Source organism: Alligator sinensis, unplaced genomic scaffold (genome assembly GCF_000455745.1).
Source record: "Alligator sinensis unplaced genomic scaffold, ASM45574v1 scaffold839_1, whole genome shotgun sequence".
In the NCBI taxonomy this organism is placed as follows: Eukaryota; Metazoa; Chordata; order Crocodylia; family Alligatoridae; genus Alligator; species Alligator sinensis.
In genome coordinates this window covers 852,005-869,358 of record NW_005841885.1, presented here as the reverse complement: position 1 = coordinate 869,358, position 17,354 = coordinate 852,005, and the positions used below count along the sequence as shown (strand labels likewise).

At 43.2% G+C, this 17,354-nt stretch overlaps 1 protein-coding gene across 1 annotated transcript in view; it reads left to right on the top strand.

Moving 5' to 3' along the window:
- The window catches only part of EEFSEC (eukaryotic elongation factor, selenocysteine-tRNA specific), a 202,818-nt gene that overhangs the window by 133,437 nt on the left and 52,027 nt on the right, over positions 1-17,354 (top strand). The window contains exon 7 of the mRNA XM_014516960.2: positions 4,117-4,273. Coding sequence (XP_014372446.1) covers positions 4,117-4,273 — 157 coding nt within the window. The remainder of the gene's footprint in view (positions 1-4,116; positions 4,274-17,354) is intronic.

The following is a 17,354-nucleotide window of genomic DNA, read 5'->3' as shown; positions in this document are numbered from 1 at the left end:
TTCCCTACAATACTTTTGGTCTCACAATCCAAACTTGCAAACTTATCTTTTCTCAAATGTTAGCTAGAAGTCTAGATTTACTTTTAAAGGATAAGTATATTTCATGAAAATTGCCTTTAAGTGAGTGGTGAGCACTGAAAATGGTGAATGATTCTTTCTAGTCTACATATATAGGTTATCACTGAGTTCACTCAAACAGAACCTGTACACGGTGCATCTAACACTTGTTCCCAGACCGAAATTACTCGGAGTTGCTCTGACAGCCTTGCCAGTGGGGCAAAACTGAACCAAGCTAACATAATGTTCACATGATAATTCAGTTAATTAAATTAAAGATATCTTTGAACCACTCAGCACAATGCAGTCCATCAAGTTTTTAAAAGCAGTCTTTCCTTTCTCTTTGAAGGCAACTACAGGTGGTATATGGAGGCCTCCATATCTGGGCATGAGAGAGATTCTCTGCATTCAAAATCCAAGAGTGTGAAGCAACTAGAGACCTTAATGATGATCACCAGGGTGGATAAAAATCAATGATTTTTAAATATATATATAAGAAATCAGGTATTTTTATTTAAAGCAGATATTTTTATTTAATCATTTTTTAAATTTTTTAAGATGCTTTAAAAAAATAAACCTATATAAACATGGTTTTAATTTAAGATATGTTAAAGCTCAAAGATACCATCATGGAATAGGGATTATAACTTCTAATTATATACTACTTGAGACAATATAGTCATGTAACCTTTTTAGAAAAGTTTTATAAATAGGTCACAACAGGCCATGGGCTGTATTAGGGCCCCAATCTTATGGGGTTCCTAGAAGCTTCTCTATAGATTAATAGATTAAAGAAAACCACACTACCCAATGGGACTTAGTGCTCAGTCTAGAAGATCTCATTAAGCATCTCTGTGATGCTTAGTTTCAGTTCTCAAACTGTAGGTTTGTGCCTCCAGAGATAACATCTTTTTTAACAGCAGTATATGGAGATGAGATAACAGATCTGATTACCTACCCATTAGCCCTATTGTCTCTGCAAGTTTGTGTACACAAAGTCAAGCCTTTACCTCTCTTTAAAGTGCAAAGTTTCAAGAAGTTAAATGTATAGAAGATTGGTGGGGATGGAGTAGATCTGGGCAAGGAGGAGGAGTCTGGAGATACATGCAAGGAGGGAGGGGCAGTAGAAACAAAAGAGAAACATTTTGAGCAGAATAGTCCAGAAGTCTTGAGGGATACATTTCTGAGTATAGCCTCTCCATTGATTTGAAATCTAGTGAGGGAATGGTATCATAGAAGGGAAAACCTATCATGGCAGCAAGTTTGCCAAGCCATAAGAGAGAGTAGAAATCAAAGATGAGAAGAAATATAGAATAAAGTGAAAAAGCCCCAAGCTTAAAACATATGGTTGCAACATTCATTTGATGTCCTCCTAATACAACGTGGCAAAAATAGCCCCCAAATATTCATGATTAATCTACTGAATTGGAGATAGTTTATATCCCAATGACTTCATAAGTATCTGCTTCAGTTAGCTTTGGTGAATAAAATAACCAAATCATAATTCAATTTTCTGATGTAGCTTCAAAATTAATCTGAAAAAATCTCAAAATAAATCACTCCTTTAAAATGTATAGTGTGTAACTTCTAAAAATGAAACCTACATCTATCTATGAGTTGTGAATAATATGTATTAAGGTTATATCAAACAACAAGAATTTCTTTGTAGAAAACAATGATTAAATTGAGGCTTACTGACCAGTGATTTAAATCATGATTAAGTCATGATTTAAATCTATTTGATTTAAATAAAATCCACCCTGATGATCACCTTTGAATGAACCTTCTCAACTAATATTTTACTACACTGCTATGATCCAGTGCTTTTATGTTCCACTTCAGACTGAGGGTTACAGTAGTGAAGAATTGTGGATTTTTTCCCTGGGACTGGAAATTATTTTGATCTTGCTGAGGTTTGAACAATTACAGACTCAGTTTGTGGAGTATTAAGAAACATTAAGAATTAAAATAGAGAGATGAGTATTAACCTCTGCCCCCCCACCTCCATTGGAAAAAAAACACGAAAAAGAACCTGGAAGCTTATGATCTCTCAGTCTCTGAGTATGTCCATGTCAGTGGAAGAGAAGACTCTAGGAAACAAGCAGTTTGCAAATAATGGACCATTATGGAGATGGGGCACCTAAGGTGGGGATATGTCGAGTGCCTTACCATCTGTCTTACGTGGGGCCCCTCTCCTCAAGTCATCTGCCACGATTTGGTGTTAATGAATGAAAGGAGGGGTTCAGTGGAGATCCTCTTCCTGGGGACCCCAGGGACAGTGGTACTCACAGTCTTGATGCGATGTTCTGTGGAGCTCTGCCTCCCCTACACCCCGTCCACTTGCCAACCGACAGTGCAGCCTGCATTGTTCTGCTGCACCCTGTAGACCCCTCTCTCCAGGGGACTAACGTCAGCACAGGTACTGGTACACTAGCTTGGCTGTCACGGCAGTTAGCACTTTAGCCTTGAGTGCTGACGATCGAGATACTCGCTTGCTGGTGTCTTCCTTGCTGCCTCTGGGACGTCTCTAATGGTCTGCCGTAATGTAGGCAGCTAGACAGAGAAAAAGCGGGGGGGGTGAACTGGCTTCTCTCTCTCTTTGCCTTGCCCAGAGACTCTGCTCCCCCAGCTCTAAATCCGGCATTGAGCCAGCTGCAACTCTCCTGTTTCTGCACAGGAGCTTCACCATGCTTGGCGTGCTCCATGCTGGCATGCTCCCTCTTTGTCCCCCTGCTGGGTTCCAGTGGGGCTTTTAAATCTTCCCGCGGCGGCTGCTCTGGCTGCCGCGATTGGTTCAGCTCTTTCCTGCCCTGGGAACAGCTGATTAAACAGCCAGTGTAACACCAGCTTGCGTGGCCGTGACTCCTGCTCCGGCTCCATCTGTGCTCCTGGAGGTAAGTTTCCCTGGTGGGAGTCTGTTTGTGGGGCTTGGGGCCCGCGGGGTCTGCCCCATCCCCTTGAAAATCCTGTGGGGGCTTCTTGCCTCCACAGCCATAATGCTGGGGATCATTAAATTATGAACAGAGCGGGCATCCAAAATAAGTTGAGTCCTTCAAGCTATGTTGTTTGTGTAGATTTGATCTCTCTCTGAAACACCCAGTTGGAATGAAATTACTTTTAAGGTTCAGTGAAGAAATAGTTGCTGAATCTAGTTGAGTTTCTGTAGCAATGAAGAAACAAAGCAGTACTCTTCTTATTTCTTCCCACAACCAAAGGCACTTGTTAATGCAGCGAGGTACAGTAACACAAGGGGTTAGCAGCATACAAAGATATTCACACCTTGGGGATTAGGCTCACTTGGCTGCACCTTGTGCTTTGTAATGCCTTAGGGAGGGTTGTTTATCTTACCTTGCCCACCAAGCTTGCTGCCTCTCGTGCCTGATCGCTTAATTAAGAATCCAACCTTGGAATGGTTCTTCCCACTGGGTTACAGACCTTGAAATTAAAAATTCTGTACAGCAGTTCTGAGAGTTTTGGTTTAACAAATCTGTGTGTGTTGAGAAGAATTTAACGGGTAACTGAGTAATTCTATCCACCCATTTGATTGAAACCCCAGTGGGGTGAGTGCAGAATTGATGCTGAGAAAGTAGAGTATCTGTCTAAATGATGATGTTTTCAGGTGCTTAGGGTAAGTGATGGAATACATGCTTTTATTTCGGGGTTCTCTTTCACCTTTCATGGAGAGATTTCAAAGCTTTTAACAATTTATAAGTAATTAATCCTCAGAGTATGTTTCTGAGGGGCATGTGGGTATTCTCCCTTTTTTGTAACAGGGGAGTCTGAAGCACAGATATATTAAGTGATTTACTTAAATTCCTTTGCACTTTTAGCTTAAAACTAGGATTAGAACTCAGCAGGTCCTGGTAAGGAGTCCTCAGCTCGCTTGGAATATGTAGTAATACATAGTGTTATAGATCAGACTATGCCACTTGTAAGCCAAGTGGCCTTCCCAGATTCATGCTGATGTTTTTTGTAGCACACCAAACCACAGCATGTTTTATCTATGTTCTTTTTCCTTGTCAAACAAGCTAGACTCACATGTGTGCCTTTCTTTTGCAGGTGATAGATGATTACAGCGTGATCGGTCGTTCGCTGTTTAAAAAGGAAACCAACATCCAGATTTTTGTGGGGCTGAAAGTCAAGCTATCTACAGGAGAGGATGGCATAATAGAAGGTGGCTTTGGGCAGAGTGGTAAATTTAAAATCCGAATCCCAGGTAAGCGCTCATCTTTTTAGTCCATCTTGGTGTATGTCAAGCATAGAGGATCTCTCAGTAATGCAGAGGCAAACTTTACCTGTAGTTTTCACAAATACAACCAATTACTAGGGGTGCACCGATAGAGTTTTTGGGGGCTGGTACTGATAGCCGAAAATTAAGGAGGCATATTGGCCGATACTGATTGGATAGCCGATACAGCTATCATCAGGTGGTAAGTCCAGTATGGTGGGAGGGGCATGGGGGGGCAGATCAATGCCCCCCACAGTGAGGGAGGGGGCAGGCGCTGGCGCTGCCCAGCTGGGGAGGGGGGTGGGCTCAGAGTGGGCTGCAGCAGTGCAGGGAGGAGGCTACAGCCACCCCAAATTTTGCCACAGCTCCATTGTCAGCCCCGTGCTGCCACCCGGTGCAGCCCCAGCTGAACACCCCACCTCCACCAAAGTGTTGGGAAAAGCCAGGGCTGCGCCGGGCAGCGGCACGAGGCTGAGAGTGGAGCTGCGGCAAACTTTTAGGGTGGCTGCAGCTTCCTCCCAGCGCCACTGGAGCTCTCTCTGAGCCCAGCCCCCAGCAAGAAAAGCCCCATTCATTGCTGGCTCTGGCTCTGGCTCTACCCCGCAGCTGCAGTCTGCCCCACACCACACAGATCTTGGGGCTCACACCCCCTGCCCCCGCCCTCCTGGGGTGCAAGCTGCCCCCACCCCACGAGCCGTGCCTCCGTCCTGCATGCCCCCACCCCGCCCTGGCTGGGCAGTGCCTACCCCTCCCTCACTGCAGGGGGCATTGATCTACCCCACCATGCCCGTTCCCTCCACTCTCCAACTTACCAGTTTGAGGTAGCTCTCCACACTGCTGGCTCTGCTCTGTGCTGCGCTGCGACTGCGTGCAGCATGAGCATTTATCAGCCAAATTATTGGCTCCATCAGGCCAATATCCAATATAGACTATTTTCTTTATATTGGTACCGATTTGATATCGGACCAATGTATCGGTGCACCGCTACCAACTATTGCATACTGGATTCGTTAATTGATTAGAGTCTTTTCATCCCAGTGGATTGTACCTCCTGTAATTAAGTGTGGGTGGCTATTGTATAATAGACCCATACGGGGTACAATAACCAAATGCATGTTTTAACATCCCTTCTACTACATTGTCCATGGAAGGCATTCTGCATTTTGGGTGGGTTTTTTGGAGACCTCTTCTTGCTATATAGCTATACAGTTTTCAAGGTCAGTGAAATGGAATTAAAACAAATATGCACTCATTTTTGCTTATAGCTATGCATACCTTTCTTTCACTTTGCTCCACATGCTATTGTTTTGTTGTTAGTACTACTGCTGTAATTCCTACTCCCATGACCCTCTACCTTGAAACAGGAACTGCAAGCATTTTGAGGACTAGATTGTACGGATCTTGAATTTCACTGGATCATCTGTAACTGCTGCTGTATCTTCTGGTTTTGTAGCATTTTGTGGCTCAATAGTTTTTATCTTTGGTGAATCGTAGCAAAAATTTCCCTGCCTTAATTAGTAGGGCTTTGGCTAGTGAGCAGTATGCTTTATTACTGTTTGTTTAGCACTATCATTGTTCTTTTTCTCCTTTCATTGGGTAATACTAGATTCTTAGCACAATGACAGACATTGTTATGGGTCAGGATGACAATAATAAATGTTGCATTTAAAATAATAACAAGAATAGTACTTTACATTTCTATTACCTTCCATTGAAAGATCAACTTGAAGGTGAAGACATTACCAGTAATACTTCTCCCAGTGAAGTAGGTGTTCTTGCTTCTTTAATACAAATGGGGAAACTGAGGCAGGAAATGAAGTAATTTTGCACAGAGACATTGCAAGTGATTGACAGTTGTTGTGGGAGGAAAAAAAAGTAGTCTCCTGACTCCCAAGTCCCTTACCCAAAATTATCCAGCATCCTATTTTACATATGGTAAGGCGGGGTGGGAAATTATTTTGGCTGGAGGGCCGCTTAATGAGTTTCAGTGAGCTATCAAGGGCTGCAAGGGTAGCTCCGCCCCTTGACAGGTACCCTGCCCCTAGTCACCATATTGGGCTTGGATGTCCTGCCCCCTGACCTTTGCCACCGGAAATCCTTTCCCTTGCCCCCAGAAGTACTCCTTTTGGGAGGGGAGAGGGTTTGCCATCTTGGAACAGGAAAAAAATCAATCATATACTAGAAGTCAAACATCTACTATAACATATTTTAATTTTATTTAAAAAAATATTTTTGTCTTAATTTGTGTTTGTGTAGTGTGTAGAGGTAAATTCATAATAGATTAAAATAGTCTTACTCTTGTATATTGTGTATGGGTTGGGGCGAGGGTGTGAGGAAATGTGGCTGTGTTGGGGGGGTGTTGGGTATGTTGAGGGTGTGGGTGTGTGTACATGTGGGAAGGTTGTGGGGAGGTGGACAGTGTGGGTGTGTGTGGGGTTTGTGGGTTGTGAGGGAGGGTGGGGGGTGTAGGGACTCCCCCACATGTCCTCCCATGATTCATAGCCCTTGCCGGTGGCAACGGTAGCAGGCAGTGGGCCCTTGGGGTGCTCATGGCCCACGCAGGCACAGCCACTCAGTGATGCACAGCTCCAGCCAGTTCCAGGAGCTGCACGTGGTGGCAAGGAGGGGAGCCAGGCTGGCCCACCAGTATTACGCAGGGCTCATGTGCAACATGCCACTGTTGGGGAAGCCCTGCACGATGGAGCCGGCTGTCTTTCCCACTCTGTGCCCCCAGAGCTCACGGGACTCTGGTGGAAAGCAATGCCACTTCCAGCAGACTCTGCTGGAAGTGGCACTGCTTTCCACCAGAGTCCCATGAGCTGCATGTGGAGGCAGGGAGTGGGAAGGCAGCTGGCTCCATTGTGCGGGCCTTTCCCTGGGTGGTGCATGAGTTCCCAGAGCTGCATGCGAGTCCCATGCAATAGAGGTGGGCTGGTGTGGCTCTTCTCTTTGCTGCCCAGCTGCAGCTTCCCTATCTGGTGCCCAGAGCGAGCGCTGCAGCAGGGGCACAAGAGGAGCTGTTGGAGGCCGGGGAAGCCGAGCAGTTCCCCCGGCAGCTGCAGCAATCGCAGCAGAGGCCCCTCCTGGAAGCTGTGCGTGCTGGCTGGGGCCAGAGCTGGGGCCCTCCCATGCAGGAGGGGGGGAGTGAAGTGAGAGGGCTGGGTGGGGTACAGTTAATTGTTGGGCGCCTATGGGCCAGATGAAGCTGCCTGGTGGGCCAAATCCAGCCCATAGGCTATATTTTACCTGCCCCGTGCTAAGGCCTTGTTCGGTGCAGCTGCTGTTAGGTTAGCTCATGAGGGCCTCTTTCCTTTGGCTCCCCTGATAAAGTGGGTGATTAGACAAAAAAGGTTCCCAATTTGTTCTAGCTGTGGAAATATATTGAATGTGCACACCATTTATGTTTAGCCAGCCGATGGCCTATTATATGGATGAGGTTGGGACTACAGGTGGCAGGCACAGTAGACCTTAAAAAATTATTGACCATGGGGGCCAATGAATTTATTTTTCCCTTTTCTGGATCTGAAATGCTACTTGAAGCAAATCATCTCAGTGCTGACAAAAACAGTTCACTCTTCATAGGAGATGAAAGAACGTGTGAAGGGATTTTGTGGTTAAGAGCTCTGGATGAAAAGCAGAGCAAACTATTCTTGAAAAATACTCCTATGCCTGGCTCAGAGGATGGACTTGAGTAGTAGGCAAACAAGCTGCTTTTGGATTAGAAGAATGAGTCCAGTACTTGACCTCCTTGGTGAAAATGCTGATGGTGTTGGGATCTTGGTGACTGTTTATCAGGGAACAAGTGTTGATTATTTATATTAAGGTTGTGCTTCCCAACACTCAGTGTGGACTGGAGATCACTGACAGGCTGTGTGGAAATAGTAGACAGTCCCTGCCCCAAAGTATTTATGATCTAAAAAGGCAATTGAACAATGGTGGTTACTTTTTGGCCAAATTCTTATCAAAGAACGGGCTCCCCTGTGGAACAGGATGGGAGCCCAGACATCCCCTCTGCCCTCTTTTAGGAGATTAGCAACTAGACCTCTGATGGGCTAGCCTTTTCTCCCCACTTCCGTAGCCACATTGGAAGGGTAGGTATTTTATTGTGTATTAACAAAGTTCTCAGTTCTGAACATAGGAAGAAATAATCTCTACTCCAAGGTGCTCACAGTCTAATCTTGCTGACATCATCTGATCAGACTACAGTGTAGAGAAACCTCTCGGTTACTTCCATTGTGGCTGTGTGCGCAGATCACATTAGGATTTAGTATCTTTGTAAAAGAACACAGAATACAGTTACTTGCTTTTTCTTCAGCCTGCAGCGAGCTTTGGGGGCCTTGTAACCCAAAAGAGCGGAGGAATGACCAAAGTAAGGCAGACTTTTAGGATCTGAAAAAAACATGTTTGTTAGAAAATAAATGCAACAAATGCATGATTTGATGCTTTTACATAACGCTGGGTCTTTAAGAGTTACTAAGATTTCTGCGTGGGGGGAGGGCTAATGGATATGATGCTGTTTAAGTCAACTACAGTTCACATTCCATTGTTAGGTCAGTGTTTCTTTTTTAGTGTGTCTGCATCCTGTTTGTGGGGTTTTTTAAGGGTTTTTTTTATTTTTATTAAATTTAACAGGTCAGATTCTTCTTTCCTCTCCCCCACAACTTCTAGCCTTGCTTCCCTTATATATATATATATATATTCTTACATATGTTCTATCCCCTGTAGATGCCTTCCATGAAGATATCATTTTAAACTTTCTGAACTACTTTAGTTTTTTGAGGATTCTTTAACAATGACATCTGGAGAGACAAATCAGCAAATTGAAAACTGCCTCAACATGACATGTATAACAGTTAGATTATTTAAAGCCAGTTTGAACTTCAAGAATGTATGTATTGGTTAGGTAGTTAATTGTATGACAGTTTGGGGTCATTTTTGTTGTTTTGCAAGGATACATTTTTAAACATCAAATACAACAAGCAGAAGCTTGTAGCTCTACTGTAGGGTTAAAGATTGAGAGAGATGGGGTAGTTAGGGTTTACTAGATTGACTCTATGCCTAAGATGTGGGACATCTTGGAACTGGGAGAAGTAGGGTGCATCTTCTATTTCTGATTCTGCCGCTGCGTGTGTGAAATGGTGGCCCAGAGACTGCCCTTCTTTGTGCCTCAGTTTCCCCCCTCTGTAAAATGGAAATAATAATCACCTACTAGGATCTATGGATTAAAATTGTTATACAAGTACAGAGGTTTGATTTTTCTTCCTCTAGGTAAGACTTCACCTAGAGTATGGCATGTAATTTTGAGTCTGTCTCTCCCAGAAAGATGTGAGCAAACTGGAAGGCATTCAGAAAAGTGCATCAAAAAATGATTAAGAGGTTGGAAGGATTGATTTACAAGGCAGAGAAGATGAAAAGAGATGCATGTAACTTGGCTAAACAATATTTAAGTGGGAGGCATGATTACCTATAAGTATTTGAAGAGCATAATGGAGGAGATTCATTTCTAGTGGTGCAAGAAACCAGGGCTAAGTGTAATTGTTTGAAATGGAGCAAGGGAAAATGTAGCTTGACTCTCAGGGAAGGTACCTTGCAAGGATTTATTAGACTGTGGAATCACCTCAGCAGATGAAGACATTCCATGTCTGGTTCACTCCTATGTAGAAGAGACCAAATAGTTGCACGTGCCTCTGAAGGGGAAAAAAACCCAACAGTGTTGTGGGACATAGGGAAGAGATCTTTCTTTTTTTCTCACTGATTTTGGTTATTATATCAAAGCAGTTTTCCCCCCCAGTTGACAAACTAACCCTCTCTCCACCTGTAGACTATATGTGAAGGCATCTTGAGGAAAAAAAAAAAAAGATGTACTTGCTGATGGATTTTTTATTTTGCAGGATGGATTGTGCAGGAAGTAAATATGGTTCTTTAACAGTAGATAATGCTGTGGAGCTTGTTAGCGAACAACCTGATGCTCATGTTTCCAGACCGTTGTCTTGTATGTCATGCAGGTATATAAAAGGTGTGACAGATATGGTACTTTTCTGTAAGATACAGTGGGACATCTTGGAACTGGGAGAAGTAGGGTGCATCTTCTATTTCTGATTCTGCCGCTGCGTGTGTGAAATGGTGGCCCAGAGACTGCCCTTCTTTGTGCCTCAGTTTCCCCCCTCTGTAAAATGGAAATAATAATCACCAATATAACAAGGATTTTTCTTCCTCTAATATAACAATATAATATTTTTCTTCCACCAATATAACAATATAACAATTTTAATCCATAGATCCTAGTAAACCAGAAAACGAAAGGAAATTTTCCCCAAAGTATTTTGTAGGGCAGGAAGCATGTGTGAACTGGTACTGAAGAGTATCTTCTTAAGAAGGTGACACATGGCAGCTGTTCTGACAGGGGACAGAAATGCTACACTATATTTAGGGAACGGTAATAAAGGAAGTAAAAAAAAATACTATATCCTTTTTAAATCCAAGATCAAATGTAGGCAAGCAGCGAATATATAGTAGAATGTCTTAGTCTAACAAAATGCCCTCAAATCTTTAATGACCTTGTGGTCCTTTTCTCTGGTAATTTCAACAGTGCGCATAGCACCAATAAGTCACTCGAAGGAAAGTTCCAGTGAATCACTTCATTAACTCTTTTTGGCATTGTGACTTTTCCTTGGAGGTCTCTCATCTAAGTAGGTAGTTTGAGAGCTCCTAACCCGAGTTGGCGTGGCTCAGCTCATGTATCAATAGATTTGCTGTCAATGTGTGCATTCTGTCAGTTCTGGCTTGGTATAAAATGATTGTAGTGCATTTAACAGTTGTAAAATTGGTGGCTCTTTTAATCTAATTTGGGCACTCTTAATATCTCAGTCTTGTTCATCCTTGTTTCTCTGACTCAGCCTTAATCAGCCGGTTGTTAGGCAAGGATTTGTCTTTTCTGTTGCACTGAGGCATATTTGACTGCAGTTTTTTTCCTTCTCTTTTTTTGAGCTCACTACAGTAGAAATTGCTCTACATGAGCATAGTTGAAAAGCTACGTTCTTTTTCACTATGAAAGAAGCAGTGCATGTCCAACAAATTCATGACAGTTCAACACACTCCTCTGAGTCAGGTGCATTTGAATATATGAAATGCCTACTTTTCATAGGAAGACACAAATGAGCAAATGCAAATCCAGTCCTTTCCCATTTGTATTGTATCAATCCAGGGTGTTGTGTTACCCTTTTCTAAGCTGGAGGGAGAAACAGAGTAGCTTGGGAGTATGCCCTATTTCACAGGTGCACCTTTCTTTTATCTTTCCTTTTCTAAGAGATAGTACTACCACATTTCAAGCCAGATGGCAGCAGGGTTAAACCATCACAGGTGATGATACAATTATAGGTTTAACTTGCATCCACTGTGTGGTGTGCTGGTCTGTGCACACCCTTTAACCAGGAGGACAAAACATGCTCGTAGAGGAAATTGATAAACTAAACAGTAGCAAATCACCGGGACCTGATGGCATGATCCTAGGTTCCTGAAGGAGCCAAGTTAAAAAAATGGCTGAACTCCTATTGCAGATGGTCAATTTCTGGTTTAGAAATTGGCTTAAAGAAAACAAAGACTGAGTATAAACGGCCAGTTTTTGGGATGGAAAGAATTAAACAGATTAGCAGGGGTGTAGGTTGTAGCTGTGTTGGTCTAAGGACATAGGCAGACAAGGTTCCTTGGGTGAATTTGATATCTTTTATTAGACCAACCCAAATGGTTGGAGAATAGTTATTAAGCAAGCTTTCGGGTTCACAAACCCTTCGTCAGGCTCAGGAAGCTTAACATGCTCACAAATTATCTGTAAAAGGGGGTGAGCAGCGAGGTGGCTGGATTTGAAAATGACAACATTATTCAAAGTGGTAAAAACCAGGGTGGACTGTGACAGAGGAAAAATATATTGGCGTCATTGTGGACAATTAGCTAAAAACATCAGCTCAGTTCTCAGCAGTCATCAAAAAGACAAAGAAAATGTTAGGAATGATTAAGAAGGGAACTGTAAACAAAACAGAAAGTATCATTATGCCCCTTATGTAAATCCATGGCACATCCACATCTTGAATAATGTTCCTAGTTCTGGTCTCCACACCTCAAAAAGGATATAGAAGAACTAGAGAAAGTACAGAGAAGAGCAACAAGGATAATTAGTGGTATGGAGAGGCTTTCATATGAGGAGAGACTAAATAGGCTAGGCCTATTCAGTTTAGAAAAGAGACACTTGAGGAAAAATGTAAGGGTTTACAAAATACTAAATGGTGAAGAGAAAGTGAATAGGGTTTTATTATTTACTACCTTTCCGAATACAAGAACTTGGGGTCACAAAATGAAACTAATAGGTAGTAATTTTAAAACTAACAAAAGGAAGTGCTTTTTCATGCCAGGTGTTATTTAAGTGTGGCACTCATTGCCACAAGGTGCTGTGGAAGCTGACAGTTTAGCCAGATTCAAAAAAAGGAATGGGCACATTCTTACAGGAAAGGTGCGTCAGTCGCTATTGAGCATGGGAGTCAGAGGTACAGCCTCTAAATCAGAATTTCCTAGATCCTAAGTGCTGGAGACTGCAAGTAAGAGAGCAACAATGGAAAAAACCCTGGTCATACCCTTTTCATGCTCCCTTTTAGCATCCACTCTTTGCCACGTTGTCCCAGGAAGCTGGGGAAGATGGACCTATGGTCTGACCCAGTAAATGGCAGTTCTTATGTTTTTAGGGTGTTGTATGGGAAACTGCTGTATTAGGTTGTGGAAGAATGGTAAGGCCTAGCTGTTGCTCTTTGTCTAGACATCAGAGACCTTATGTCTGTAAAACTAGATGTTGCAGGAGTCTTAATATCGACCTGTCCTTGTCTCTTGTACCAGGAGAGTGTCATCTTCCCACTATGGAACTTCTGCTCCCATCTCTGACACCAAAGGTACCATATACCTCATTCATTTCATGGACCTCATGTTGAGTTAGAAAATACCCTCTAATGTAGTAAGTCACTGATGTGAGTGAGAACTATGGCCGAGCAACCCTGTTCTTTGTAATTTCATTTCCACTTAAATAATGCGGGTTTGAAAATTGGACTCGGATCAGTTGTTTGGCATTCTGCCTTAGGAGACGAGGGGAAGGGAGCGAGCAGTTGTAGAATCCTAGATGGACTGGAGTTATGCAAAGGTAGAAAAATACTAATGGAAAAATAGACTATGAACCGTACACATTGTTCCAAGATCCCACGAGTAAACCTAGCTCTGCTTACTTGAACAATCCTGAACTGCCTTTCAGAAATCTCCCCACTCCTGCACACCATTATATAGCTGGCACCTGTGGACTGTTTGCAATCCATTCTATTGGTGATTAGGTATTTTTTAAACAACTAGCTTTGAAATGTTAGCTTTTGATAATAGATGGCAAGGGTGTCATTATAATCCACAGGGCAGAAAGATCAGCCTCTGACAACATTAGCAGGAGTGGGGCTTTTTTGAGTTTCCTACATCAGGCTAAGAACATATACAATACATAAAGAGTCACTTACCAGTCCACACTCAGTTTTCATGGGGATCCTGCCACTTAAAATTCTGTAGTTGTGTTGTAGTAAAATAGGATAATCTTCCCCTCTTAGGCCAAACGGTATTATAGGCACTCTTTATGTTCATGCCTTCCCATTCTGGCTGCCCTTTATTAATCGAAAATAAAATAGTGCTGGCTGTGAGGGCCCAGTGAATTGCCATCCCTGTCAGTATCAGGTGAGGCTGAGTAGGATTTTAGTTGAAAGGAGAACACAAAAGCCCAAGGGCAAAGAAAATGTGTGTAGTTGCATTTTACTTAAAAGCTAGAGATTAGCTCTGCTTATTCTTTCACAGTCTCTCTTCCCCTACCCTCTAAAACAAACAAAACCTAAAATCCTTAAGGGGTACTTCAAGCATAAATCTCCTTCTTTCCTCTTTGTGGAAGTTGGCTAATGTAGTATGGACAGAGGCTGGGAGAGGATTGTTGCCAGGGAAGCATCACTTCCCTTTATGATCCTCTCTTGAGCGGATTAGACTGTGTAGCAATGTAAAAGTCATGTTGACCATGTAGGAGCTGGAAGTCTGGATTGCATGTATATGGAGAAGTTGACCACAAGGATTCTAGCCTACCTTGTAATAGTTGGTACCTCTTAAGCCTACATTGACCTTTGCAGAGCCAAATATCTAGATATTGGAGACCTGTTCTTGCCTGAGCCAAAGCCAAGATTTATACACATTTCTCTTGATTGAACACAGAAGTTGATTAACTGTTAATTTATTAACTGATGCTCCTTCCTTTGGGGGAGGAGGTCGGATGATCTTGCCTCGTGACAGTGATGACTGAAGTGCAGTAGCCTCTCTCTGAACTTAGAGCAGTGATTCTCAAACCTGTGGTGCTATGAGATCTTTCTAAGAGTGCCCTGCAGTGCTGTGCAATATTAGCACTATTCAGTTTGTAAGCACCTAAAGGATTCACAAGATAAACCCAAAGATTGCAAATAGGAATCCATAGCATCAGAAACAGTCTGACCTGTTGTGGTTTTTCTGCTTGCTCTGCAACAGAGGAATTGTTCTATTATTTTTTCATAGTCAAAAAGCAACTGAAAGTGAAAACCTGGCATTTTTCTAGGGGTGCCTTGAGTCTAACAAGGAGTGCCTCGAGTCTAAAAAGGTTGAGAACTGCTGACCTAGAGCCTGGAAAAGCAACGCATTGATTTTTTTGTTAACCTCTTGATAGGCAGGCAGGTGATCATTGCAAGCTGAAGTGCATAGCCAGGTTTTGGGAGATACCAGGCCTACTATTCCAGTATCAGATTGTCATTAGAACATGCATTTAAAACCCTGCTGTTATATGAATGACTCGAAACTGAGGGTGGAAATGTATGGTACCTGGTGACACACATGATTTACTGAATGCTTGTCTGTGCTTCTGAGCAAAGGGCTAACACCTGAGCTCCTTTTTAGACTCTCAGACAAGGTCACAGGTAAACTATTGGGGTATGAGCTCTGCCAGGCTGGCTGCTCTTCCTTCAAATGGAGATGCATATTTTTGAATGTGTATAAGGAATCAGATGAAACCAGCCCCTTTTTATTTCTGCATGAAAGGAATTCCTGACAACCTTGTGTCATCCACTCCCAAGAAAAGCATTTGACAAGATTGCCTTCTCACAAGGCAGAGTTAACCAGTCTGGAGATTTCTTCCCACTGGTGGTCCTAGGTCACCTTGTGTAAATCTAGTCTCTTTTCCCTACTCACCCTGAATACCAGTTGCAGTCATTGCACTCGGTTTGGAGTTAGCAAGATGGGTGGTCTCCAGTAAAAATGGCATGTTGCTCCAGGACCAACCGTTAGGTGGTGCTGAAGAGCAGCACACGCTGAACCCTTTTCCCCAGGTGAACAAAAGTCTGTTAATTCCTCCCAGTACAAACATACATGTCCTCAGCCTCAAACCCAGTTTTAATTGTGGGCTTTGTTGGTGTTAGTGTCCGTGCTCATACTGTTTATATTGCTTCTACTTTGTATGCATTTCTTTGGAAGCAGGGAATGTGTTTCTTCTGTGTTTGGAAAGGAATGAGTATATTTTAGGCATTGCCTCAATCTAAATAATATTAGGTTAAAAAAAACCCGTGCATTAAAAGAATGCAAGGATTGCCAAGTCAGGCACTCAGACGTTAAGAAAACCCAGAATTAAGAATTTGCCAAAGCAAAGTTGATTAACCCCTGTTTTGCGTGTGCATTATGACACAGTCTTCAATAACATCACACCTTTTCTCTAAAGAAAAAAAAAATCAGTGCCGAGGTTGAATAGCGCTCTCTCATTGAACAGCTGTTCATCGTTTTTGTTTCATCCCCATCATTCCACATGGGTACAGCTATATTGCCAAAGTAGCAACAGCCTGAAAACATGTCATGCTGACCCTGGAACTGCAACATTGCCACATTACTGTGTTTCTGTGTGTTGACCACCAAGCTTTCTTGAAAAGCAGAACCTATTAGCCTGCATGCAGCACTGTGGTAATACAGGTGTATTGCATCCCAGCTCAGCAGCTGGTGTTCACAGAGCCAGGATGGCTGATCTCTGCTCAATACCGTGTACCATAGAGACTTGCATGGCTCCAGGTCCTACTGGCTGCACCCTATTCAAATGGCTGAGAATGCAGAATCCCTTAGTCTGTGGAGCTTCCTGTGCCATTCACTGCTGTAGCGATGAGGTGCTTCACAAATATTTATTTTTATACCGTTCCTAAGAGTTGGTGGCTTTGCATACCCAAAAAGGACAGGATGCACCTGAGGGTGCTGAGGGAGTTGGCCAATGTGATTGCAGAGCGCATGGATTCTCTGTGGATTCAGGGAGACCAGTGGATGTGGTATACTTTGACTTTAGCAAGGCTTTTGATATGGTCTCCCACAACATTCTTGCAGGCAAGCTAAGGAGGTACAGGTTGGATGAATGGATTGTAAGGTGGATAGGAAATGGGCTGGATCATTGGGCTCAGAGGATAGTAGGCAATGGCTTGATGTCTAGTTGGCAGCTAGTATCAAGTGGAGTGCCCCAGGGGTCGTTCCTTGGACCAGTTTTGTTCAATATCTTCAACAGTGACCTGGAAGATGGTATAGAGTGCACCCTCAGCAAGTTTGCAGATGACACCAAGCTGGGGGGAGTAGTTAATACTCTGGATGGTAGGGTTAGGGTTGAGAGAGACCTGGACAAATTGGAGGATTGGACCAAAAGAAATCTCATGAGTTTCAGTAAGGACAAGTGCAAAGTCCTGCACTTAGGACAGAACAATCCCATGCACTAGTACAGGCTGACTGGCTGGGCAGCAGCTCTGCAGAAAAGGACCTGCGGGTCACAGTGGACAATAATCTGAATATGAGCCAGCAGTGTGCCCTTGTTGCAAAGAAGGCTAACGGCATCCTGAGCTGCATTGATAGATGTGTTGTCAACAGATTGAGGAAAGTGATTATTCCCCTCTATTCAGCACTGTTGAGGCCACATCTGGAGTACTGTGTCCAGTTTTGGGGCCCCCACTACAGAAAGTAGTGGACAAATTGGAGA